General features: G+C 44.4%; 1 protein-coding gene across 2 annotated transcripts in view; it reads right to left on the bottom strand.

The window, feature by feature from the left end:
• PLEKHA2 (pleckstrin homology domain containing A2) overlaps positions 1–26,857 on the bottom strand; it is a 60,512-nt gene that overhangs the window by 4,603 nt on the left and 29,052 nt on the right. For both annotated transcript variants that reach the window (XM_055335239.1, XM_055335240.1), the window contains 7 exons: positions 22,631–22,679; positions 21,075–21,172; positions 14,172–14,312; positions 13,435–13,581; positions 13,011–13,079; positions 12,541–12,611; positions 8,677–8,740 (listed from right to left, as the gene is read on the bottom strand). In XM_055335239.1, the coding sequence (XP_055191214.1) occupies positions 8,677–8,740; positions 12,541–12,611; positions 13,011–13,079; positions 13,435–13,581; positions 14,172–14,312; positions 21,075–21,172; positions 22,631–22,679 (639 nt within the window). The remainder of the gene's footprint in view (positions 1–8,676; positions 8,741–12,540; positions 12,612–13,010; positions 13,080–13,434; positions 13,582–14,171; positions 14,313–21,074; positions 21,173–22,630; positions 22,680–26,857) is intronic.

The following is a 26,857-nucleotide window of genomic DNA, read 5'->3' as shown; positions in this document are numbered from 1 at the left end:
GAGGCGTACCTGCTGAAGCCCCTCACCCTCTCTGGAACACAACTGGCCTGGCCTAGGATCCTGTTTTACAGAGAAGGGAAAGGAGGCCTAGAAAGCCAAAGTTCAAAATTTATAGTTGGTCTAGATTTCAGTTCTCCTGACTCCCGGTGCAGACATCTTTCTACCACAGCTATTCAAACAGAATACTCCCATTTTCAACTCCAGTCCCACTAAAGCCAAATCCTCTACAAATCCTCCAAGGTACAGTTATCTCCAGGAACAGGGCTCCCCCAGGAGCACAAGTGACCTGGGTCTGTTAGGACTCCATCCAGGCCTGGAGTTTAGTAGATACCCAGCACCAAGCTTACCAACAGATAATTATCCTGCTGAAACATTAAAAAGCATATCCCCCAGAAATACCTACCAACCCCAGAAGGGGGCAGCAGCAGCTCTGTGAAGAAATGAAGGAAAATCAAATGGGCGAGCAGCGGCAGGTGGAGCCTTGGGTATTCTTTGTGCCTTCCAGCCTTACAGGGGGTCAAGTGGACGTAGCAAATGTTTGCTGTGGCCCTCCTCAGTCTAACACGTGGCATCAGGTGCCAAGCACAGAGATGAGACCAAGACCAAATCCCTGACCTCCAGAGCTTTCCATTTGTTAATCTCTCTCCGCCCCCTGTGCCTTCCCCTAACAGTACCACCCACATCACAAGTGTGCATTTGTGTGCCTAGGTAAGGTGTATGTGAACGCCACACTCCAGTCCACGAAACAGTCCACATAGATCCCTCACTTTCTCCATCCTCCAAATTATTCTTTCACATTGCATTGTATCAGGTTAAAATATGACCCCTTTCTGTCACCCCAAACAAACCCTTACTGGTTAGGTGTGTGCAGAAGACAATCAGAAAATAAACGGTTTTAGGGGCACCTAGATAGCTGAGTGGTTGAGCGTCTGTCTTTAATTCATCAGGTCATGGTCCCAGGGTCCTGGGGTTGGGCTCCCTCCTCAGCGGGGAGTCTGCTTCTCTCTCTGCCTCTACCTCTCCCCCCTCATGCTATCTCATGCTCCATCGTTTTCACTGCTAAGTAAATGGAATCTTAAAAAAAAAAAGAAAGAAAAAGAAAAGAAAAGAAAAAAGAAAAGAGGAAAGGAAAGGAAAGGAAAGGAAAGGAAAGGAAAGGAAAGGAAAGGAAAGGAAAGGAAAGGAAAGGAAAGGAAAGGAAAGGAAGGAAGGAAGGAAGGAAGGAAGGAAGGAAGGAAGGAAGGAAGGAAAGAAAGAAAGAAAGAAAGAAAGAAAGAAAGAAAGAAAGAAAGAAAGAAAGAAAGGGTTTCACATCCTTGCACAGTGGGTTTAGCAGGTGTAGCAACAAATGCCCACTATGAACACCTCCTCTCTCACATGCTAGAACTGCAAATTTACCTGATTCTCTCTCCCCTGGGCATTTCCCAGTTGGGTGACAACTGGATGGTTGGTTTTCCAAGAAAAAGACAAATGCATCCTTAGTCCAAAAAGAGAAACAGGACCAGGTGTCCAAGATTCTTCCAGAAGGTATTTTACTAATCTCAGGGCTATCCTGGTCCACAAGTAGAAGCACTGAGAAAAGGCAATGAACTCATGTAGGTAAAGCAGTATGAACAGTGCCCAACACACAGAAAGGGCTTCTAAAATGTTAGTTATTGTTGTTCATTATCATTACACAAGGGACATGAAGGAAGTCTTAAATTCCAACGCTATATATATGTTAACTGGTCTCTCCTTGAGATTTTTTTTTTCAGTTTCCTCACACTCAAACTGCAGGTAATTCCTACCTAAGGATTAAACTGTCAAGATCAAGTAAGATAACCTATTTGGCTACTTTGAGTTGAATGAGATGGAGGTAATTAAATTGTCCACCAGTTAGAAGAGCATTTCTCAGATATTTTCCTTCAAGGGAGACAGAGGATTTGGTAAGGGGAAATGTCAGAAGACCGGGAGAGATGGAGATGGGATCTGAGGGAGAGACAAACATCTCCCACAACATACAGGGGGTCCAGCATTTTTGTGAAACAGATTGCACGATCCTTATGATTACAGTTTCCAGGGCTATTAAGCTACTTCTACCCCACCCCACCCCCCGGGCACAACACAGAACCCCCATGCCAAATGTTGCTCCACAAGCCACAGGCCACCTATCTGACTGTCCTATGAGACCCACTAACACACTTGTATGTTTCTCCAGGAACCTAAAACACCATGAGCCTAATGAGCCTAATGGTCTTCACCCCAGCCTCCATCTAGCAAGGAGCCACTAAGAGAAAACGAGGGACTACCCAACATAACATCTGGGGAGTCAGACACAAAATCATCTAAAACACACTTAAATAGTTTCCAATTCCCCTCTAATATAAGCAATGCTGCTGTTCACACATGTGTGCACAAAGCTTTTCTCATTCTTAAGATTCTTCAGCTCCTAGGAATGTTTCTAAAGAGTATGCAGTCTTTTAAGGCTCTTGTTACATCTGCCCAGATTTCTAGCCAACAATATAGATTTCACTTGCCACCACTGTATTATTTTTTTTGTGCACACACTTGCTAGAATTAAGTATTAGAATTTTTTTAGGTCTTTGCTAATGTGATAAGCAAAATAATTAAATCTCTTTCTCAAAACATTTAGTAATTAAGAGTTGGAAAATGTTTGCTAATTATATTTTTCCCCCATTCTCTAATCCTACTTAAGGACATTTTCTGTTAGATAACCTATGGAGTTAACCTAGACATGAAGATAGTAATAATAAACATTAGTAAGCATTATTTTAATGTTTAACAAATGTTATTTAAAAATATTATTCAGCGGGTGCCTGGGTGGCTCAATTGGCTAAGCATCCAACTCTTAACCTCAGCTCAGGTCTCAACTCACAGCCATGAGTTCAAGCCCCACTTTGGGCTCCACCCTGGGTGTGGAGGCTACTTATAAAACAATAAAATGAAAATATTACCCAAATAGAAAAGCAGATATTGTGACAAGAATGAAAACATAGGGGATCCCTGGGTGGCGCAGCGGTTTAGCGCCTGCCTTTGGCCCAGGGCGCAATCCTGGAGACCCGGGATCGAATCCCACGTCGGGCTCCCGGTGCATGGAGCATGCTTCTCCCTCTGCCTGTGTCTCTGCCTCTCTCTCTCTCTCTCTCTCTCTCTGTGTGTGTGACTATCATAAATAAATAAAAATTTAAAAAATATATTAAAAAAAAAAAAGAAAAGAAAACATACAGACTCTCACTTTATTGAGATCACAATTATAATTTCTATTAGTAGTTTCAGACCTGGGATTCACTGGCAACAAAAATTCAGTGAAACCTCAAAAACTGTATGCAAACATATGGCATATGTGTATGTCTATCTTTAACGGAAAGCCTATGCTTAGCTTTCATCAAAACCCCCAAAATATCTTAAAGCAACTGCTCAAAGGTGAACCAGAGGTTAAAAAAAAAAAAAAGTCCATGCACCCCAGGGTGAATTACAAAAAGCCTAAAAGATGCTTAAGACTCAGGAGAACAAAAAGGGAAGTGCCACACCCAGACCTTCACCTCTTCCTGCATACCTAAGTGTGTGCATTTGTTTCTGGCACTGGCTGGACAGAAAAAGTAGGGTTTCTGTCCTTGAGAACAGTTTCTGAGGTGAGAGGAACAAAGCATATGAAGCCTGAGGTTTACTGTAGTCCAAGGAGCTTTTTTTACCCAGCACCTACTATGAACCCAGTACCATGACGGATGCAACAGTCTGAAGCAATGAATTCCAGGGGTCATCAGTAACAAGCCTCCAGGACCTACCGTGGTGGTTTCCACTCCAGCTATCCAACATTTGTAGGATTCTCCATCTCCATTCCATTCCCAACCTCAGCACTGCCCCCCTTCCCAACAGCTAAAAATCCCTGTCCTCTCCCCAGGAATCAGTCCTATCTTTAGACACAGCCCAGCCACATTTGATTGTCGAGGCTGGGTACTACACAGTTCTAAATGATGTCATTCACCCTGTAGTCTAAATTAAAACAGTAAGTATCCAAAGAGTTCTAGCCCAACACTCTGCAATTGAAATTGACATTTGAGCCCTCATATTACCACTCTTAACCTGACACAGCTTCCTAATTCTGACAGCTGGGCTTATGCCAAGTTACTCAAACCAGCCTGCACTACAACATTTCTCATCTGGAATAACTAAATCCTCCAACCTAATACCCTTGACCTTCTATGACTGAGAAATGGGGAAATGGTGAACACTGCATGCCTTGTATTCCAAGGATTGAAATCTCATTTTGATCCTTGTCCAAGACTGACAACAGTCTACCTGCTGATAAGCTTGCTGACACCCCAAGATTAGATACCCCACTACTCCCAGATCCTGGATCTTGGTCACCATGATCCACCTGCCATCACAGCCGGTCCCCACAAGCTGGTCTCTCCCAGTTGTCTGTGGCCACACCCTCTACATCTTGGGCTCTATACCAGGTTGCTTTTATTTTTTTTTTTTAGCATTTTATGTATTTATTCATGAAAGACACACAAAGAGAGGCAGAGACACAGGCAGAGGTTGAGAAGCAGGCACCATGCAAGGAGCCCAATGTGGTACTCGATCCCAGGACTCCAGTATCATACCCTGAGCCGAAGGCAGGCACTCAACCACTGAGCCACCCAGGCATCCCATCCAGGTTGTTTTTAAACAACACAAGTGAGTAGGTCCTGCTCTAGCACCTGACTACGTGTCTCCTAATAAGTTCCACAATTCTTCAGGTTTATGATCTCGAACAAATAATTTGACTTCAGACACTCTGTTTGCTCATCTGTAAAATGGAGATGGCCTCAGAGATTGCTAAGAAATTAAGTTATACTCTGCCTGTAAACTACTTAGCACTGTGCCTGTCCCATCTGAGTATCCAATAAACAGTAGCATCCTAGGCTGCAAATTACATGTGACACAGAAGGCACATGTGACAGATCAATGACCAACACCTCAACAGTTGGAAGCCTGCCTTGTTCTGTTGCCCAGGCCTCTGTGCCTTGTCCAGGAGTCTGTGTGCTCTGCCTACAGCTGCCCTGCTCTCTGCTCTAGCTTCACTGGATAACGAGCACACGTGGCTTTCAGGCAGTTCACTGAACATACTAGGAAGTAGGTCCGAATGCCACTTAGGCATGGTGGCAAAAGCTGCTGGCACCAAACAGTAGGAATAAATCATTATATGCTTTTACCTTTTGCATAAAACACAATTTTTACTTGGAACAAGTGACTGACAAACTGTCAAACTTACTCAGGCTTAGGGATATGGTGGACCTTTCTCAAAAATGGATGAAAGGAGTCCATTTAGTCAAGCAAAATCATGAAAGTTTTTTTTTTTTGGGGGGGGGGGCAAATGACAAATTTTGAGCTTTCAAACAAAATTAGAATTCTAAAAGTTTGCACCCTCCTCCATAAGCCAGACAGCTTTCTGTACTTAAGACTCTGTTGATGATGATCCTTGTGGTGATATTAACAAATGTGATTTTTTGATATTATAGAATAAAATATGTCAACATTTGAAAGATCTGCATACCTCAGTGGGACCACTATTTTCTTAATGACCATTGCACGCAATTACAAAATCATGCATTGGTAAAAAAAGATCCATTTAAAGGGTAAAATTGACCAGTGGATTTTAATGTAAGAGTATGAAAGTTATGTTGGCTTCCAATTCCACACTGCACCTAAACATTAAGAAACTACCGTTGTCAAGTTTTGATATAGAATCAAAGAAAAATATCCACAATTATCTGAAAAAGGTATTAAAATATTCCTTTTTTCCAAATACATATCTGTATGAGGCCAGATTTTCTTCATATTCTTCAACCAAAACAACATATGGCCACAGATAGAATGCAGAAACAGATATGAGAATCCTGCTACCCTCTATTAAGCAAGCCATTAAAGAGATTTACAAAAACAAAACAAAAAAACCCAATGCTACTTTTGTTGCTTTATTTTAGAAATAGACCTGTTTTTCATAAATATTATGCTTGTGCTAAAACAAATGAGTTTTTAGTTGCTATCTGAAAATAAATTAATACGTATTCTCAATGATTTTTACTCTACATCCTTCTCGATTTTCCATTCTCTTTGAGTTAGGTGCCATCAACGGACTTGTCTGTTCGCTCATTTGTCTATTTCAGGGAGATGCTACTGTTCTTTTATCCCAGAAATGTGGAAGCAAGAGGCAAAGGAGGACAGATGTGATGAGAATCTTCTAGTCAATGTGCACACGTTTTGTGCAAAAGTGTTTTGAGTATCATTTTTGTTGGGGTTCATGTTTCCCAAATCACTCTCTCTAGTCCAAAGCTCTTACCCAGCATAACTGTTTACATGACAAATATTTAGTACCGCCCGTGTGTCAGGCACTGTCTCTCTGAGGACCTTCATGTCAACTCGAATGTCCCATAGACACTATCAACCCAGAAGCCCCAACACCAAGGTGGTCTTTATGCTCACTGGTTCTTCTTCCTATTCTCTGGTCTGAGTGATTGCTGCTACCAGGCACCCTGAGGCCCAGGCCAAATACCCAGCAGCATCTTTGCCTCCCCTAAATCCCCTCAACCCACATCTAATCCACAACCAAGTCCCAAGAAATACTCTTCAATAGCTTTTCAATTGTCCACTTTTCGCCATCCATCCTAGTTCAAGCTTCCTCCATCCCTGACCTGAATTACTATAGTGGCCCCCAAACTGCTCTCCCTCCCTCCCTCCTGTCTTACCCTGCTTCATCCTGTGTATACTGTGCTGGGCCTGGAAACTCACAGCCAGCGTACCAGTAATGCAGTCAGCTTGAGAGATATCATCTCCACTTTACGCATGAGGAAAACAAAGCTTGATCATTTGCCCAGGTAGTATTTTTAGAAGGCAAATCTGACTGGGCCACTCCCCTGGTTCAACCTCAAGGGACCCTAACCTTCAGGATAAAATGTCAGCTCTTTAACAAGGGCTATAAGGCATAGGCCCTCTGGATGGGCTTTCCAGCCTGCCATCTGCTCTGTGCTCCTTTTATCTCCAGGCTGTTTCACGTGTTGTTCCCTCTGCATGGGCCACTTTTCCCCCAACTGACTCAGGTTAAATGTGTCTTCCTTCAGGAAACCATCCCTGACTCCCTGAAACAGGGGAAGGTGCCCTTTTCATGAGTTCCCAGGACAACTGCTACTCACTATACTGGTAGCACTTACCACACTGTTATTTTTGGTTTTGGGAGTTTGGGGTGTTTTTTTTTTTTTTTTTTTTTTTTTTGGTTTTTATTGCCCCATGCCTTCAGTGAGGCTGTTCCATCCTTGTAATGCATTTAGGTTCTTCCATCACAGTCTGCATACCATGCTGGAATTACCTGACCTCCTTTATGTGAATTTAAAAAATCACATAAAGTTTTTTACTCTTTACTCTTCCCTGTGCTATAACGTTCTATTTCATGCATCTACAACTACAGTAACCATATAGAATAGTTTCACTGCCCTAAAAACTCCCCTGTGTTCATCTACCCAACACTCCCTTCTCAAGCCCATCACAGTTTTAATTGCCTGTTTACTTGACTCTCTCTCTCTCCCTCTGATTCAGATCTGTTCAATTTAACACTGTGTCCCCAGTATGAGGCAAGATGCCTGGCATTCTAAGGATACTCTAGAGATCCCTGTTAAACGCAAGAACTGGAAACTCTTTTGAACCTACTGTTTCAACTTTGTCCTTGAATTACAATGGAACCAGCTCTAACAACCCCAGTAATGTGATCCACAGTTCCCTCATGCTATCTCTTCCCTAAAGACACATGCTTCAGTGAATGAATGGAGCCCACAGGTAAAGACTGCTAACATGTCAGCTCAGCTCGGGGTAGGAGGACCAGCTCAGACAGCTCAAGACTATGGAGCTGCTGCCCAAGAAACCAGGGAGGGATAGCTCTGTGGATAGGACAGTACTCAGGGGGACTGACACTTGGAACAAAGAAAGAGCACTGGAAACCCTGAAAAGCCTTGGCTGAGGAGTCCCACATCTAAAGCATCGCATCGCATGGCAGTCTGTATGCCAGAGATGCGGCATCATCACAATGCTGTGTGGATCAAGGCATGCTCTGTGCACTGCTAGGCCAGCTCGGATATGGACTTGGCACTGAAAGCCTGGGCCCTGCTCGGGTATCTGCCTTTCTCCCCCCTATGATTTGAGAAAGAGCTGGGAGGACTCCAAAGCTGTGGGTGGAGGGAGAAGCTTCTGGTAGCTGAACTGTCAGAGCCCAAACAATGACTTTCTCTGTGCAGCTGGGCTTTGCACCTGGTGCCTGCACAGGGCCCTCTGTGCTTTTGTCCTTCCACACACAGTGATGTCTACACAGGCGGGGCTTATAAATACCCTCCAAAGGAGAAGTGAAACCACTGGCTAGTTCTCCTTTTCTCTGCTTAGTTGGCGCCCAGCAGCTGAGAGCAGCTGGTACAAACTCACATTCCCCAGTTCAGAGGCTCAACCTGCTCTTATTATTTTATGGTTGGAAAGCTTCTGGCAAACATCCTGTTTAGAATAAAATGGGACTCAGACTGACTACCAGGGGCTAAATTTACCACCTAGAAACTTCAAACAAAATAAAAGAGAAAGCAGAGGTAAGGGTGAGACCCATTACCACACCATTCACAGAGACAGAACACCAGACTCTTCTCAGAGTGACCTTTTTACCTGTATGTAGAAGGTCCTGGAGCTTGTGATGATTTCAAACAGGTTGTCCCTCATTAAGAGATCACTAGACAAAGAGAAAGAAAGTTACCAGGCATGCCTGCACACACACGTTTAGGACCTGATTCATCCTAAGTCAAGGCTCCAGTGTCCTCTACCATGGAAGGGGGCTCCCAGGTCATTCCTCCTCCAGTCTCTGCCTCAAGAAAACATGAGGGAGTCTCCTCTAGCTTCACTTCCTACAGGCTTTCAGGAGGCTTCGCCATCTGCATGGAAACCCCACACATACACCCTACCTAACCCTAACAAGATAAAGCTCCTTTTCTTCCCTCTAAAACTTCCTGCCTAATATCTACCACATCCCATAACACCTACAGTTGTGTGTTTGGGGGGAGTATTTTTAAATTATTTTTAAAGACATTTATTTGAGAGAGACAGACAGATAGACAGTGAGGGAGGAGCAGAGAGAGAGGAAGAGAATGTCAGGCAGACTGTTTGCTGCACTCAGAGCCTGATGCAAGGCTCCAAACCGGGCTCCATCTCACAACCCTGAGATCATGATCCCAGTTGAAACCAAGACTCAGATGCCTAATCTACTAAGACACCAGGTGCCCCGGTGGGGGTGGTTTTAGTGGCTAAGATGTTCTTTGTGCAAAGCACTGCTTTGTGCAAAGCACTGCTTTAAGTGGCTTTTTCAGGGTCAAGCAGATGAACATTTTATTGGTTTTATAAATATGTAAAAATAATCCATCAATTATTTTACATATTTATTGCCATGTAAAATAGTATTTATATATAAATACATAAATACATATAGAAAGATTTGTCATATAACATTTTATTAGCTCTAGGTATGCAACATAATAATCCAGTATTTGTATATATTGTAAATTGACACCACAAGAGGGCTAGTTGACATCTGTCACCACATAGTTACAAGTTCTTTTTTTCTTGTGATGAGAACTTTCAAGGTCTACTCTCTTGGCAACTTTCAAATATGCAATATAGCATTATTAATTATAGTTACCATACTGTACATTACATCCCTAGGTCTTATTTATTTTATAAATGGAAGTTTATACCTTTTGATCCCCTTTACCCACTCCCAGCAACCACCAATCTGTTCTTTGAGTGCTTCTGTGTGTGCTATTCCAATCAATCTTCACCATAATCCAATAAAGAACTTAAGATTCTCCCCACCTTGTGGACGAGGAAACCCAGGCTCAGAGAGGTTAGGTGACTTATCCATGGTGCCAAAGTTAGTAAACAGCAGAGCAAGGATTTGAACCCAGGTCTGACTCCAGAGTCTATGCTTTTAATCATTCCACCACCACTTGCCTCTCCTAAGAGAACCAACTCCCATTTCCAAAGTCTTCCTCCCTATACCATCAGTTTCATTAAATTCCTGCTCTAGGGGGGTGCCTGGGTGGCTCAGTGTTAAGCATCTGCCTTTGGTTCAGGTCATGATCTCAGGGTCCTGGGATTGAGCCCTACATTGGGCCCCCTGCTCACCAGGGAGTCTGTTTCTCCCTCTCCCTTTGCCCCTCCTCCTCCATTCATGCTTTTGCATGCTCTCTCTCTCAAATAAATAAAATCTTTAAAACTTAAAAAAAAAAAAAGAAAAGAAAAGAAAAAGAAATTCCCTCTCTGTGCCACCCTGCACTGAGGTGAGACAGGGAGCTAAGGAGAAACAGAAGGAGAGAATAGACAACTTTAAGATGCTTCAAATCGGGGATGAGTTTGGGAAGAAGAATCCTGACTTCTGCAGGGAAGAAGGTGAGAAGGAGCTAGCACTCACAGACACACCTCAAATCTGCCAAAATTATTTGCAGTGTTAAGTGCCCGCTGTGTGTATCCAGGTCTAATGCTTTCCCAATGAAAGAACCAAAAATAAAGCAAAACTATACAATTAGATGTTAGACTGGTGTTGTCCACCAAGAGTGAGAATAATTCCAAAAAAGGATTGATCACAGGCAGAGTTGGTTTCATGAATTAGTTGGTTTCATGAATTAGGACATGGCCAGCATGGGGCCAGCGTGACAGGGCACTGGGCAATGGAGGAGTATGAGACTAAAGACCCACGCAAGAAGGGAGACAGCAGGATGGAGGTCAGAAAGACCTGGGGTCATTTAGACTCCACTTGGAAAAAAAAGGTATCTTAGGAATATTTTCAAGTCTTTGTGAGCCTGTGTACCCCAACTGTAAAGTAGGGATGAGAAGACCTCCCTTATCAGGCTGGCCACCCCCAAGATCAGTGCATAACATATATAAAGCGTCTGCTACAATGCATATCACATAGTGGCCACTTGAAACATATTTCACTGACCGTTACTACTTTCCGAGTAGAGATGGCTCTTCTCTCTGGCTAAAATGTGTTGGTTTTTTAAATTACTCACACACACCCACAGTTCACTCATGTCATCAACTACTGAAGAGGTAAAAGCAAAGCAAGGAGGAAATCCCCAGCCTTGTCACATCTACTTCTCAGCCTACATGTTGCCTTTCAATTCAATTCAGTTCAGTTCAATTAAACTTAAATTAACAAATATTTGTTGAGTCCACAGATGTCCTAAAGCTTACTGACTGGGTATAGGGAAGCTGCACAGTCTCAAAGGCCTAGAACCTACAGAGCCATGGGGACTTCCTCCCTTGATCATCTTCAGCTCCCTTAATTCCTTCACTAAGAAGTCAGCCTGACTCTGGCAGTAAGGGACTCAGGAGAGGTGCAGAGCACTCCTGGGGCTGAATGTCACCTGTGCTCCCTAACCTGCCTGGCATGCCCAGGTGGTCGTACACCTACCTGTCTGCACAGGCCCTCTGGAGTCAGGGGAGTCAGGAACTGTCTCTGGCAATGAGTCATGTCCAATCTTTCCTCTGCTCACCATCAACCCCTGAAACCACGTTTCTGGAACTTCCATCTATGTTGCATGGATTACAAATCATGACTGGGAACTTCCCTAATGTCTACTCTGCAACTGTCATCTGCAAGAGTCAGGACAGCCTCAGTTCAGTCCCTGTTTCCTTGGGTCATGTGGCATTCATCAGCATGCGAGACTTGTCCCATGCCTTCATGCGAGAACAGTCTGCCTGCAGCCAATAGGGACCATCAGTCCCTGATAATGCTGGCTCTGCACTGCACAGCCCATGGGATGGAGACACAGTCTCTAACGACTGCAGATTAAGGGGCAAAAGGAGGATTTCTAGATGCCCAGATGCCCTTGGGTTTCTCAAGTTTAACCCTAAGGGCATCTGTATCTGTACTGGATTATGGGAGAGCCCTTCCCTAGGTGCCCCAGATCCCAGACTCATCCCATGCACCATTGCATTGGGAGGTAAACCATTTCCTAGTGAGAAGCAGTAATGTCCAAAGGGAGGCACAGAGAGGTGCTATGAACTACCCTTGAGTTAAGGGGATGTCGGGGCCTTTGTCAAAAGGAGGAGAAGGCATAAGAAGTTCAGGGAAGAGGTAATGGCATAATCAGTGATCTAACCAGAAGTGCTGATAAGACTGACCTTAAGGGCACAGTCCCCGCTCTGAGCCCTCCACCTCCTAAGCAATAAGCATCTAACTCTAACACTTGAGAAGCATCCCAACACCACTTTCTTCTTTGTTCCTATATTCTTTCTCTCCACCAGAAAATTATTTTATAGGCTCGGTCCACCTCGGGAGCCAGAGTAAGGTAGTGGGAAAAGATAGGCTTGCACTGTATGATCCCTTAGCTGCATCAATTTGGATGTGGTAAGATATCCACCCCTGTCCTGTGCATGGAGAAAGATTCCTGAATAGAGCCTCAGAGGGATAGTAAATAAAGATTTAAGCAGGCAAATAGGGTTTCTGATCAGAAAAGAATAAGCACAGATGATTACCCAGATTTGACCAGACACTCATGAGTCTTGAGAACATCCTTGAGAAATATAGTGCGCAGTGGTTCTCGGTCCTGGCAGAAAAAAATAAGTAAAGATAGATAAGTGAGGCTATCCACGTAATGCCACAGCCCAGACCAGTTGACCAATGTACCTCTCTGGTCAGAGATGGTTGGCTAAAACCAGGTGCAAACAGGCAAGGTCTCAAAATAACTATCAAGAGAGGAAAAAATTCTAAGATGCTCTGTGGCCCTGACTACACAGCAGCTTGCTGTTTAGAGGGAGGGAGGAAATTAAGGCCATACTGTTCTATCAGTGTAAGGATACACACACAGGTGGATAGACAGAAGACAGAGGCACCTCTTAAGCCTGTGCATGTGTCTACATCTGTAGTCAGGCATGCACGTGTGGGTGTTATCCACATGCCTCTTGCTTCCATGACCTATCAGAAGGGCTCCAGAACGACTACAAACCTGCTCACACTTGAAGTAGCAGATAGTAAAGTCATCAAGTGCAAAGAAGCGACGCTTCCAGCTCTTCCGCTGAAATAAAAAGAACAGGACATTAAGAAGAGGCCCCAGCATTCCAGAGGTATTCTAGTTCTATGCTTCTGGGTACCTGGCCAGAAGGAAGCTGGGCTCCCACACTCAGACTTGGGGCTGAGGTAGGGCTGGCAGTGGCGGGGGGGTGGCGGGAGCCTACAAAGACTTCTATCAGGGGCAATGCCTCCAACATGCAGGGGTGAATGTTAAGTTGCAAACCTCCCACCGGGTTGGGAGGTAGTTAGTGCCAAGGAAGGCAGCTCCTCTGTCCAACCAGCTCTCCCCTGTGCCCTGCCCACACCCACTGCTCCCAGGCCTCACCAAGACCCACTTGAGCCCCAGCACCGACACTCACCACATTCCCTTGCTTCACACAGTAGCCACTCTTAATGAGGGGGGGGCCGGAAGGAACACGGCTGCCCGTCGTGGGGATGTAACTCTGAGACCTTCGAAGGATGGCATGGGACCCAGGCTCACTCCCTTCCTGCCCATCCCCACCATTCTACAAGGAAACAGCAACAGGATTAGCACCTCCCCTTGTTCCTCAGGTAGCAAACGTGTGCTTCACGCAGCCCTCCCGGCGAATCCTCTCTTGCCTCTTTACCCAGGGTGGCAGTTAACAAAGAAATAAACAAGAAAGCAAACATTCACTTTGTTTCTGTCAGGCACCATACTGGTGATCTCACAGATCAAGGCTCGGGAACATGGGGCAGACCCAGGAGAAAGGAAAGGACAGAGAATACAAACCAGGTGAGAGGACAAACACCCTAATGGAAGGAGGGACAGTGGGCTTCTTTCCAGGCTCATCTGCCTGCCCCAGCCCCATTTCCCATGTGACTTACAAGTGCTGGTCTCCCATGCAGGGTGTAGGACATACTGTCCACACAGCCCCAAAATGCAGTGGCCCTGATTTCTGCACTGCCCTTATTCATGCCCACCCCTGTCCTGGATTTTCTTCACTACTCCATCTGCACTGACTCCCCCACCGTCAACTATCTATCCTCTGTGCTACCCTCTTCTATGCATATCACTGGCATAGATGCTCCCATACCCACCCCACCCCCAGCCCCTGGCAGTCCCAGGCCCCAGCACCTGGTTGATGGGCGTGTGTACCACCACCCCTCCGATGATCTCTGTCTTGTAGGCCACCTGTGGCTTCTTCTCTAGGGCTGGAGGAGCTGCTAGGCTTTTTATAACTTCGGTAGTCAGGGGCAGGCTCCCAACTTTGGGTACCTGGGAAGAAAGACAGCTTAGGAAAAGGAGACAAAAGAACATTGGGGAAGGGGCAAGAAAACCTACTGTACCAAATTACAGTAAGACCTCCTCTCTTTCCCAGCCCCTTCATCAACCCAAACCTGAATAGGAGGAACTCTGCCAGCAGACCTCTCTATACATACACACACACACACACACACACACACACACACACACACATGCACAAGTACTGAGCACCTGCTATGAGCCAGCCCTACCCTGATTGCAGACCCAAGATAAAACAGCAAACAGGCATGTCCTGCCCTCTCAGCACAGACATTCTAATAGCAGAGACTGACCAATAAATGCAGAGCCAAATAAGCATCAGAATAATTACAAATCACAATGAGTACTGTAAAGAAAATAAACAGGCGCTGAGATCGAGAGCAGCAGGGGAACTACTCTGAAATGCAGTGGTTAGCAGAGGTCTCCCAAGGAGGAGATGCTGGCACAGCAGCCTGGAGATGAACAGGAAAAAAGGATGTAAGGAGGAGAAAGCACGGGAGGCCGAGGAACAGGTAATATACATGTGGGATACGGTACAGAATTAAGGGAGCCTGAGTTTCAGAGCCCAAGGGCCTGGGGAAACCAACTCCTGACTGTCACTAACTCACTCAGCAACTTTCAGCAAATCGTTGAACCTCTCTCTTGCCCAAAACTGTCCCATGTAGAAAATGAAAAGGGTAATAATATTCGTTTCATAGAGTCATTATACTTATTAAATGACCAAGTATATATATTTAAAAAACTTCAGAAATACAAAAATATAAAAGTACATTGAACAATGCAGGGGATAAGGACATTGACACCTACACAGTCAAAACTCCATGTATAACCTTCAACTCCCCCTAAATTTAACTACTAACATCCTATTGTTGACCAGAAGTCTTACTGATTACCTAAATCGTCAACTAACACATATTTTGTGTTCTATGGATTATATGTATTATTAATACATGTTCGTTCTTCATATTATATACACTGTATTCTGAAAATAAAATAAGCTAGAGAAAAGAAATGTTATTAAGAAAATCATAAGGAATAGAAAATGCATTTTCATTCCTGTTAAAAATCTGCATATAAGTAGACCCAAGCAGTTCAAACCCATGTTGTTCAAGGGTCAAAAGCATTACAAAATATTTTATTTATTTATTTTTAAAGATCTTATTTATTTGAGAGAGTGAGCAGAAGCACATGCCATGGAGAAAGACAACAAGGGAGAAGCAGACTCCCTACTGAGCAAGGAGCTCAGACTTGACCTCAATCCCAGGACCCCAGGGGTCATGACCTAAGACGAAGGCAGACACTTAACCAACTGAGCCACCCAGGTGCCCCTACCAAATATTTTAATTAACATTTCACAAATGGCACTAACATTTACAAACAGCCCTTTATGAAAAGTTATGTCTATTCCTCTCTGTGGCAGAATTGGGGCACCACAGGCAATCACATAATCAAAGAATTTTTATGGCTCCTTGACACCATAGCCCACAGACTGCAAACTGGTGGCCTGAAGACAGATTCTGGCCAAACTGTGGTTTGTTGGTCCTATGCAGTGTGTTTTTCAACCCTCATTTAAAATTTGGGATATTTCATCTAAAAATCCAGACTTCCAGCCAAGTGGCGATTCTCTTTTGAGATGGAGAACATTCTTTGGTTTGCCACTGTCCCTCCTCTGCTCCCCAATACCGAGACCACGAGTCAGATGCTGTTTATCCTCATTTGTGTCACTTTCCTTTCTCCTTACTGACTTTACTGGCAATTCCCATGAAATCTTTCATTTTGCAAGAAAACAGAAGAAGCCAAGGCCAGTCAAGTCAATCACGCAAAGCCATGGTTAATAAACTGGACAGAGACTAGACCCAAACTGCCCACTGGGGCAATGTCCACAGCATTATGGAGCCTGTTCTTCACAAGAGCTCAGCACCTGTGTGGATCTGTAGACTCCATGAGTAACACTAACATCTTCACTGCTTCTACAGCCTCAGGAATCAAAAGGACCCAAGAATCTAGACGTTTCAAGAGCTCATGGCTCAGGGCCTTGGGAGAACTTTGCCAAGGATGAGACCGAGGACCGCTCCATTCAATGTCTGTACAAAGAAGTAAGAGCACCATGATGACACTGGAGCCCCAGAAAGAAGAAGAAAACTCTTCTTCTTCCTGGCCTGTATATTCCATTTACATAGACAAGGGTGACCTCCGCCCACCAGCTCTCCAGATGGAGCCAGAAATCCACCTTCTCCTTCCCTCCTGTCTGAACAGCAGTTCCCACTTCTGCGGGCCCCATTCAATGCCAGGCAGTGTGCCAAACTCTGCTGCATGATTTCTATCTCAAGCAATCTTATGAAGTAGGCATTATCATCTCCATTTTATAGATGAGATAAATGAAAGCTCATTAAAATGAAGTAAGTTTCCCCTAGGACTGCCTGATTCTCCATTGCTCAATGTCCTACTACCTACCTATGCCACCCTTTCCTTCCCTGAACTTTGCTATTGTGTGAGAGGATTCCTTTAAGGATGCTGATTATTGTTGGGATGTTTAGTGATATCATCACCGTGAAACAACAGAAACTTCCCACCAAATGACCTAAAGGAATTCTACCAAAGAAGGAGTAAAGTAGCCTTTTAGAGTTCCAGTGGCCAGAAAAGGATTTATATTAGCTTAGCTATTGTGTTGCCTCTCAGAATCTTGTCAGCCCTTATATTGTGGGCTACTCTTGACTGTCTGCCCAGAATCTTTCCAAAGTTTCCTGAGACTGAATCAGCCTATGGAGGACAAACTCAACAACAACTCTGCCCCAGAACTTGGAAACAAGGTCATTCTTTTGGTTTGTCCATATCCCTAGAGGCCTAAATTCAAAGTGTGCCTCTTCCATCCATCTGTGGAGTATCCTCTGATGAGGGAGAGCCTTATGACTCTCCTTTGCAATACGAAATGAAAATTACAGAGACACAAGGCACCTGGCTGGCTCCATTGGTGGAGCATGTGACTCTTCATCTCAGGGTTGTAAGTTCGAGCCCCATGTTGGGTGTAGAGATTACTTAAGAAAAAAAGAAAAGAAAGAAAGAAAATTATAGGGACTCATCTTACTTCCCATCAGGCATGGCTAGACTGCAATGAGGAATAATCAAAGGGGGTAGGGAGACTGTACTTTACTTTTACTGCTCAATTTTCAACTGTTTTGGGAAATAATGTCCCACTAAAATTATCTATGCATAAACTCAGAATGGACCTTATTTAGAAATAGGGTCTTGGCAGATATAGTTAAATTACGATCAAGTCATACTGGTTTAGAGTGGGCCCGAAGTCCAATGACTAATGTCCTTATCAGAAGAAGAGAGAACAAAGGGACCCACAGGCCATACAGTGATGTAGGCAGAGATAGGAGTAATGCAGCTACAAGCCAGGACACACCAAGGACTGCCCAGAGCCACCAGAAGCTGGAAAAGGACAGGAAGGATTCTCCCCTAGGGATAGAAGCCTCCCATTTGCTATAGTCATCTCCCAAAACTAAAATAGGAATACTAATACTCAAGAGAGAATCCAATTCCTTAAATACCATATGTCAATCATTTCTTCAATGACAAGGACCTAGTGGCCTTGGCACAAAATGAACAGTGATCTGTGGGCAAAAAAAGTGGATCCGTCCTGCCTCCTTGACCTAGGGGAAGTCACTGTAATCTCTAGGCATTCCCACTGCCTCATTTGTAAATGAGAATAATAATGCTTGCCCTCTCTACCTAAGGCTCTTATATGAAATTAAAATAAAACCATGTATGTAAAAGTGGTGTATAATCTAACATTTACAACTGTTGTTCTTTTTAAATATTTTCATAAATTCTTTTAGGTCTTAAAAGTCATTGTGTCCTGGGTTTGAATCTCAGCTCTACCATTTACTCACCTCTAGACTTTGGGCAAGACTGATTTCCATTTTTTTCATCTAAAAAAATGGTGGTAAACTACTTATCTTACAAGAGTGATATGAGAGGGGTGAATAATATGGTATATGTGAAAGCTTGGCTCAATACATGACCTGTTCCTTCTTTTATCTCTGTATTCCCCCAAGTGCCTGATACTTCACTTTGTATGTAATGTGCCTTAAAATGAGTATGCATGCCACCGATGTGGTGCCCAGCCCCACATCCTCCCTCTTCCCAGCCTCCCTGAGAAAGAACACAAGATACAATATGATATGGCAATGGAGAAAGGAGTAAACCTTTACAGAGTACAGACAGATTAGGAGATAAAGTGCCCCTCCTCTTCCTTCTATCCCACGAGACGTTTAGCAAGAGTGAAGAGAATGTGTGAACCAAGCCAAGGAAAGTAAGGGGGATCCTGGACACAATGGAGACCTGCAGCAGGGTTTGATCTCCCAGCAAGCCTCTGGACTCCCCAGCCTCTGGGCACCACCATACTCCTTCCCACTCCTGTGGCTTGTAACTTCTGCTCCATGAGGCCAGAAAAGAGGCCACCGCCTAGAGCCACCCTATGAGGCACAAAAGAAAGGCCCCCGCCACCTTGCAGGATGGCGAGCCCAGTGTACCAGACAGGAACAGAAGAAGAAAGCCAGGAGACAAGGCTGAAAGAGAATAAAGTATAAGACATTGAAAGAAACTCCAAAACTGTGTAAGACACAGAAGGGTGAAGACACCACTGTGAATGAAGAAAACCTGTATTAAGCCCAGCTCTCTAGAGCTGTGTGTACAAGAACATGAGTTAGCTACAATCCCTCTCCCACCCCTCCATCCTCTTTCTTTTCATGGGTTTACCAAAGTTTGTCAAACAAAATAACAAGCTCACAAGCCAGACCACCTCAATGACTGAACTGTACTCTACTTGGATCTGGCATTGCAAGTGCTGGAGGTGTACAGATTTCTTCTATTAATCTATGCACAGAAACTCTGAGGTATTTGGGAGCATCATCTGCCCCAATGGTTACTATAGGAAGTAACTAGAACGTAATTTCTGACTGATACAGATTTCTGACTGATACAGAAAATCAATCTTCCAATTACAAAATGGGCAGAAGACACGAACAGATTTTTCTCTAAAGAAGACATCCATATGGCCAACAGACACATGAAAAGATGCTCATCATCACTTATCATCAGGGAAATGCAAATCAAAACTACAATGAGATATCACCTCACACCTGTTAGAATGGCTAAAATCAACAACACAGGCATCAACAGGTTTTGGTGAGGATGTGGAAAAAGGGGAACCCTCTTGCACTGTTAGTGGGAATACAAACTGGTCCAGCCACTGTGGAAAACAAGGTCCTCAAGAAGTTAAAAATAGTTAAAAATAGATCTACCCTACGATCCAGCAACTGCACAAGTGTCCTGATGAATGGATAAAGAAGTGGCATGTACACGCATATATAAATATATGGTGATATTACTCAGCAATAGAAAAGAATGAAATCTTGGGGCACCTGGGTGCTTGGTCAGTGAGAAGTCTGCCCAGATCATATCTCCAGGTTCTGGGATCGAGCCTGTCATACTGCCTGCTCAGCAGGGAGTCTACTTCTCCCTCTCCTTCTGTCCTTCCCCCACTTGTGCTCTCTCTCTCTCAAATAAATAAAAATCTTTAAAAATAAAATTAGGAAAAGAAGAATGGAATCTTGCCATTTGCAATGACATGGATGGAGCTAGAAAGTATTATGTTAAGGGAAATAAGTCGGAGAAAAGACAAATACCATATGATTTCACTCATATATGGCATTTAAGAAACAAAACAAACAAGCAAAGGGGGAAAAAATGAGAGACAAATCAAGAAACAGACTCTTGACTACAGAGAACAAAGTGATGGTTGCCAGAGGGGAGGCCAGGGGATGGGTGAAACAGGTGATGGGGATTAAGGAGTGTACTTGTCAGGATAAGCACGGTGTGATGTATATGAGTGTTGAATTACTGTATTGTACAGTTGAAACTAATATAACACTGTATGCTAACTGGAATTAAAATTAAACTTAAATAATAAAATAATAAAAATAAGTAAACAAAGAATATCAATCTTCTCAGCATACAAACCATGGTTTACGTGCCACCAGTTTGCCTATTGTTGATGAAAGGTGTAGTTTTTTTCCCCAAAACATTAAGTTTGCCCTCTCCCCTTTCCTACTCTTCTCCCTTTTCTGTATTTCTAAGGAAGAAGCAAGATGTTCATCAGCCAAGTCAACAAAAATGAGAGTTTTAATAGAACAGTGAACTAGTTCAGTGATGCTTCCAAATGGAAGGCTTTCTCAGGACAGGATTGTGATTGGCCTGGACCAATGACCCCCCCCCCCCCCCCGCAAAGCAACCTCTTAAAGGAAAAACACTACCCCACCACCACCCTGCTCCCAAGCCAGTAAAAACTTCTGACTTCCCTCTTCATGTGCTTTTCCCTTTACTCTGCTTCTCATGGTCAGCAATCCATTTTCCAATCCTACCACATTCTGAATCAGCAAGCCAGAATTACCCAAAACACCACTACCCAGGAGCCCTCCCAGGAAGCACAAAGAGGACGCTCCATAAACTTCCCCTTGAACTTGATTCAAACTCAAACTCTCAGTTCAACTTGTGGTTAGTCAGCCAAGGTGTAAGAAGAGGTAGGGGGGAACTGGATCTCCACAGGCTCCTGGGAAAGTCCCTGCTGTCATCTGAGCTTCCCCACCCCCATACCCACCGCCCCAAAACAGGCCACATGTTGAAAGTAGGCCCTGACTCCCTCCAGAAAGAAGGAGGAATCATACGTACGGTGATTTTGCTGGCTTGGTTCAGGGCTTCGACCCAGTCCTTCAGATCCTTCTGGTCATTAGCTTGAAGAAAATACCTCTGAGAGAGGGCATTGATGACTGCAATAGTCACAGGGGAGGAAAAGAGAAAAGCCCAGGTCAGAACACACGTAAGACAGAAAGACTCCACAAAACTTAGATGCTTAAAGGAGGAAGGTGGAGGCATCCACAAAGCAGACGAAGGTATCTGCCATGGTGCCAGGTCAGCTGCATGGGAAGCAGCAGGCTACAGTTGCGCGCGCTCTCTCTCTCTCTCTCTCTCTCTCTCTCTCTAAAAGTATGAAGTATTCCATTAGCCACAAGAACAACACCTGTTGTTGTTCATGTTTTAACCACCCCCTTCGTGTGCTGTTGTACAGTGATGAGGCTTCTGGCCCACCATCAACAAGACGCAAGCCTGAACTGCCTTTTAGAGGCACTAACTGATTTATATATAGTCATGGTGATCTGTACATAATTTTGGACCTAGGACTCCTCATTTCCACTAGCACAGCTGGCCTGGTTTTAGGAGTCTTGTCTGTGGTCGGGAAATGGAACAAAGCTTGCCTGAGATCAAACCTGTGACCCTGACCTCATTCTCAACCTGTTCTTTCCTCTGAGCACTCCATGAGGTCAATAATTTTACTTCTGGGTTCATTATTTATCTTGCTTAGATCGGCTGACCACAAAATCTGAGATACTCATTTCTGAGCTCAGCAATGATATTTGAAAGAAATGGGATAGCGAGAGCACCAAAGAAGCCTGAACCAACCCCAAAGTTGGGAGAGAAGACAGCTTAAGTGACCATTTTATTCTCCCAGTATAAGTAAGCCAGAACTGTAGGAGGCAAACATGGCGGGATAGACACAAAATTCATTAGTTCATTCACTCATTCAACAAATATTACTGAACATCCACTATATGCCAGGAACCACTGTACCTGCTGAGAATACAGCAGTGACAAAACAAAGGGATATCCCTGATTCATGGAGCTTACATTTAGAACCACCCTGGATAAACAAGAGAAGCTACTTGTTAGCATCTGCCTGTAGCACTTAGTACATTATCGAGAACACAGTAGGACCCGAATAACTCCCAATGATATCATAAATAGGAGCATCCACCGAGTGACTCTACTTCTTGTGTCACTCCCAACTCTGGCACTCATGTGGCAACACTGAGACACTCAACGGGAGTATTGTTCTCCCAACTCCCCCAAATCTCCATCTTTCCTGAGCACACACCACTGCTGGAGTCTGAGAGAAGGATTCCCAGAAACTGCTAGTAGATACCTGTACCCTGCCCTGCAGAGTCAGGAAAAACCGTCACTGGGCCCTGTACCTCCATCTTATGTTATTAACTATCTTTGCAGCAAGACCAGGGAAAGTAGTTATCACTTGAGACAGAGGAGCATTGCCATGGCTGAAGCCACTCATACATGCAGGGCGCAAGTCACATGTGATCACAGGACTGTCTCCACACAAAGAGGAAGTTGCTGCTGGAGTGTTCAGAAAACCCAGCCTCCAGCTCAGTACTTACCAAAGCAAAATGGAGTTTTTGGTTTCTGCTTCGGTGTAGCTATGCTCACCTAAATCAAATAAAAAATATATAAAAGAAACAAGAATAGGTTTCTAAGATTGCTGTAAAGTATCTTTGGGAAAATTTTTTTTCACCGTGCAACTTTCCACACAAAAAAGAAGGGTATATTAAACATAAATAAACATTCTAAAGAATGATAATTGAGTGGAAACCCTGTACTACCATCCAGATTAAGAAACAGGCCATTATCAGTCCTATTTCTTAGAAGCCCTTTTTGTGTCCCTCCCTGATAGAATCCCATCCCCCACCCCTCAGAGATAACCACTATCTTGATGTCTACCTTAATCTTTATCTTTGCAAACACTTTTAAAAGCCACCCAAGTCCAACAAAATTCTCTTTGGATTACACAACCTGCACCTGCCCGGTTCACACTAGTAAGATTCCACTCCTCTCTCAACCACCTGACCTGTCCCTAAACAGTTCTCCAAATTAAAGGTGGTATGGCTACAAATACACAGATTCCAATTAGAGCTCACAGAAAAGTCGGGCGAAGTGCATTTGCACACAGTGATTAATGTCCTTTATGTCTACCCTGACTGCTTAACCAAGAAAATAAGAGGGGCCCACAGAATCAGAGCACACCTATGTATTTAAGGGTAGGGAAGAGAAGAAAGTAGAAATATTTTTATAGCTCCTGTTGTGTTATTTTGTCTTGTCTTTTCAATCCTACCCATTGCATGTACATTCCTGACTACATGCATAGGTGAACCTACCACACTCTGGTTCAAACATGCTGAATGAATAAAGGAAAACAAATCATATTCCATCATATGCCAAGAGGTGAGGTGACTGCCATTGATGGAGTTCAGTTGAATTCCCTGGAACAGGCCTCCACCACTATACCTGGGATTTCTAAGGAGGCCCCTTTACCCCAAGATCCTACATTAGGAACTACTCCCACATTGTCATAATCCTCCAGTGGACATCATTCTCTCAGTCCCCTTTTGAGGTAAGAGCCTTCTTAACTTGTATGAGACTAGAAAAAAAAAATGTCTGCCCTCCAACATACAAAATGAACACAGCATACTCAACATTAATAAATAAATCATTAAATATCTACATAACATTATAGCAATGGCGGTGACAAGGATTTTAAGTGCCTGCAAGAGGGACACCTTGGGTGGCTCAGCGGTTGAGCATCTCTGCTTTGCTCACGGCCTGATCCCGGATTCCAGGGATTGAGTCCTGCATCGGGCTCCTTGCATGGAGCCTGCTTCTCCTCCCTCTGCTATATCTCTGCCTCTCTTTCTGTGTCTCTCATGAATAAATAAATAAGATCTTTTTTTTTACAAAAAAAGAGACACCTGGATGGCTCAGCAGTTGAGTGTCTGCCTTTGGCTCAGGGCATGATCCCGGGATTCTGGGATTGAGTCTCACATGGGGCTCCCTGCATGGAGCCTGTTCCTCCCTCTGCCTGCGTCTCTGCCTCTCTCTGTGTGTCTCTCAGGAATAAATAAAGAAAATTAAAAAAAAAAAAGTGCCTACAAGATGTCACATTAAGTCAACTTCATTAATTTTTCAATTAAACCATCACTAAAATTTCAGTACATTTGAAAATAACTAGTTGTGATTTTTCTTAGTTCGCAAGAATCCTTGGATATGCAAGATGACTGCCAAGAAATAGAGCCAATCACGAACTGAGGTTCTCAGCCAAATCAGTCCAAAAGTAAGACGACTGAAATCCTTTTGAATATTTTATAGCCAATCATATTAATGAAGGACATGGTTATATTCTGATATGTTCACCATAATGTGAGGTGAAGGCCTTAGGGCCTAACGAAAGCCTTTAAAGAGTCCTAAAAAAACATAAAGATTTAGGCAAAGGGGCAACCACCTTTCTGAGTTCAGTCACAGACTACCCAGATTTGGGCATGTCTTTTTTTTTTTTTAAGATTTTATTTATTTATTCATGAGAGACACACAGAGAGAGAGAGAGGCAGAGACACAGGGAGAGGGAGAAGCAGGCTCCATGCAGGGAGCCCCATGTGGGACTCAATCCCGGGTCTCCAGGATCACACCCTGGGCCGAAGGCGGCGCTAAACCACTGAGCCACCTGGGCTGCCCCTGGGCATGTATTCACTACTCCCAGAAACCACTCACCAGAGCTCCATGACATCACAAGTTCTGGTCCCTGTACTCCCTTGTTTTTTGGGCTTTGGATCAGGGGATTGTATCAGAACCGCAGCCTTTATTCCGGTTGTGTCTGACGTTCTGATGTGTCAGTGGCTCATTTTCTTGCTCCTTCCCTCAGCATCCACGTTCCTTCTACAGTCCTTGTGCCTGTAACACCTGCGTGTCCCACCCTCAGTTCTTGTGTCACTCTGACCATCAGAGAACTGCCTGGCCCCTAGAACCCACTCATCTCATGGCTTCCTTTCTATTTTAAGCTTTAGAGTGGTTTTGAAAAACTAGGCACTCTGAGACCCTCTCTGACTTACTAGGAGACTCACCTCTTTCTCCCAGAAACTGACATTTATCACTGACCAGAGAAAGCCCCACTGGCAGAGACTTTTCACCAGATTGGATGACAAATGGTCCACTTTGACCACAACTTATTAGCAGCCTCTCCTGAGCGAATGCTGCTGGCATGCAGATTACAACTGAACCTAAGAGATCACCTGACTTTTCATTTGTTCTTATATGTTTATCTAGTTTTCAGCCGGGGGACGTGGGTGATTACATGCATGCACATCTATAATTTGCCTCATGCCCAACCGCTGAAGGATTATTTGGCAAAGCAGCTAGCTCCTTGCTGAATCAACAAGACATCAGTTCCAGTTCTGCCTGTAGGCCGTTTAGCAAGGGTAAGACCTTCAACGTCTGTTCAGCTTCCCAATTAGCAAAGCCAGAGTGCAATTACTAGTTCCCTCCTTATAATCACAGAATGGCCAAGCAGGAAAATGAAATCATATCCACCTATGCTGTGTCCCTGAGGGAGAAGGGCCAAGGTACGGGCCTCATTTACTATGGAAAAGAAGCTCTGGCCTTCCCCTCATATGCAGGGGGCTGTGGTGGGAAACTCCCTCCTCGCTGGGAGGTTTAAGCCCTCTGGCCTCCAGCCCACCTCACACTGGTGATCAGACCAGACTGTGCAGCTTCATTCAGATGTAGTGAAGGCACAGAGGATCCTGAAATAGTGTGGCTCACAGACTATAGTGCGGATGGCCAAGTGCTACCATCTGCACGCCCTAAGGTGGCCACAGTTAAGTAGCTGCATAGCAGTGGTTGACTAGTGGTCCTGGGTTATGCAAGCAATGAGGCGAGGTTAGGATGTGAGGAGTGGAATGGGCTCGGGTCACTTATACTGACGCAGACAAGGCCATTCTATAGCTCAACAGTCTCTCAGGAACTTGCTCTTATCAGATCAAACACAGACCACAGGGAGCAGCAAACTCATCAGTCGCAGGGCACTGCTAGCCAGCCCCATCCTGTCTACCCCTGGCCGGAAGTGCAGCTGGGGCCCCTCTAGCAGAAGCAGCAGCAACAGAATAGAATAAGGTCTTGAAGTTCTGGGGTAGCTCTGCCCCAGTGTCCAGGGTGACTCTGCCCCATGAGGCGGCATCAAGAGTAGAGGGAAAAAAAAAAGTCAACTACACAGAATGACTAGAAAGGTTCCAACCAGTGGTCTCTGGACCACTGGAGGTGGTCCAGTCACCTCATTCACTGGAGGTCAGTGAGCCCTGAAATTACAGGCAAAACCAGGGTGTGTAGACACATGTATAATTTACCTGGAAAAGGAACCCACACTCTTCATCCAACACTCAAAAGGATCTGTGAGCACCACCCATCCCCCTCCCCACCACCACAAGAAGTTAAGAACCAGTGTGCCAAGAAGGTCTTCCTTATAACTAACTGAGGATGATGCCCTGACAGGGCAGGACACAAGCAGGGGGTGGGACACTGGAGCCAGCTGCACAGAAGGGAAGAGCCATCAGGTGAGGTGGGAAGGTGGTGGCAGGAAGGCCACTTTCCATCATTTTCTAATTTACCCCAAACTTGGTTCTGCGGCCATCAATGCCCTGGCTGACATTAAGTCAAGGACTTTTATTTTTTTAATATTTTATTTATTTATTCACAAGAGACACAGAGAGAGAGGCAGAGACATAGGCGGAGGGAGAAGCAGGCTCCCTGAGGGCAGCCCGATGTAGTACTCAATCCCAGGACCC

The sequence above is a fragment of the Nyctereutes procyonoides genome, unplaced genomic scaffold (assembly GCF_905146905.1).
Source record: "Nyctereutes procyonoides isolate TBG_1078 unplaced genomic scaffold, NYPRO_anot_genome, whole genome shotgun sequence".
Taxonomy (NCBI): Eukaryota; Metazoa; Chordata; class Mammalia; order Carnivora; family Canidae; genus Nyctereutes; species Nyctereutes procyonoides.
Note: the sequence above shows the minus strand (reverse complement) of the source record. Positions and strands in the feature narration are given on the sequence as shown.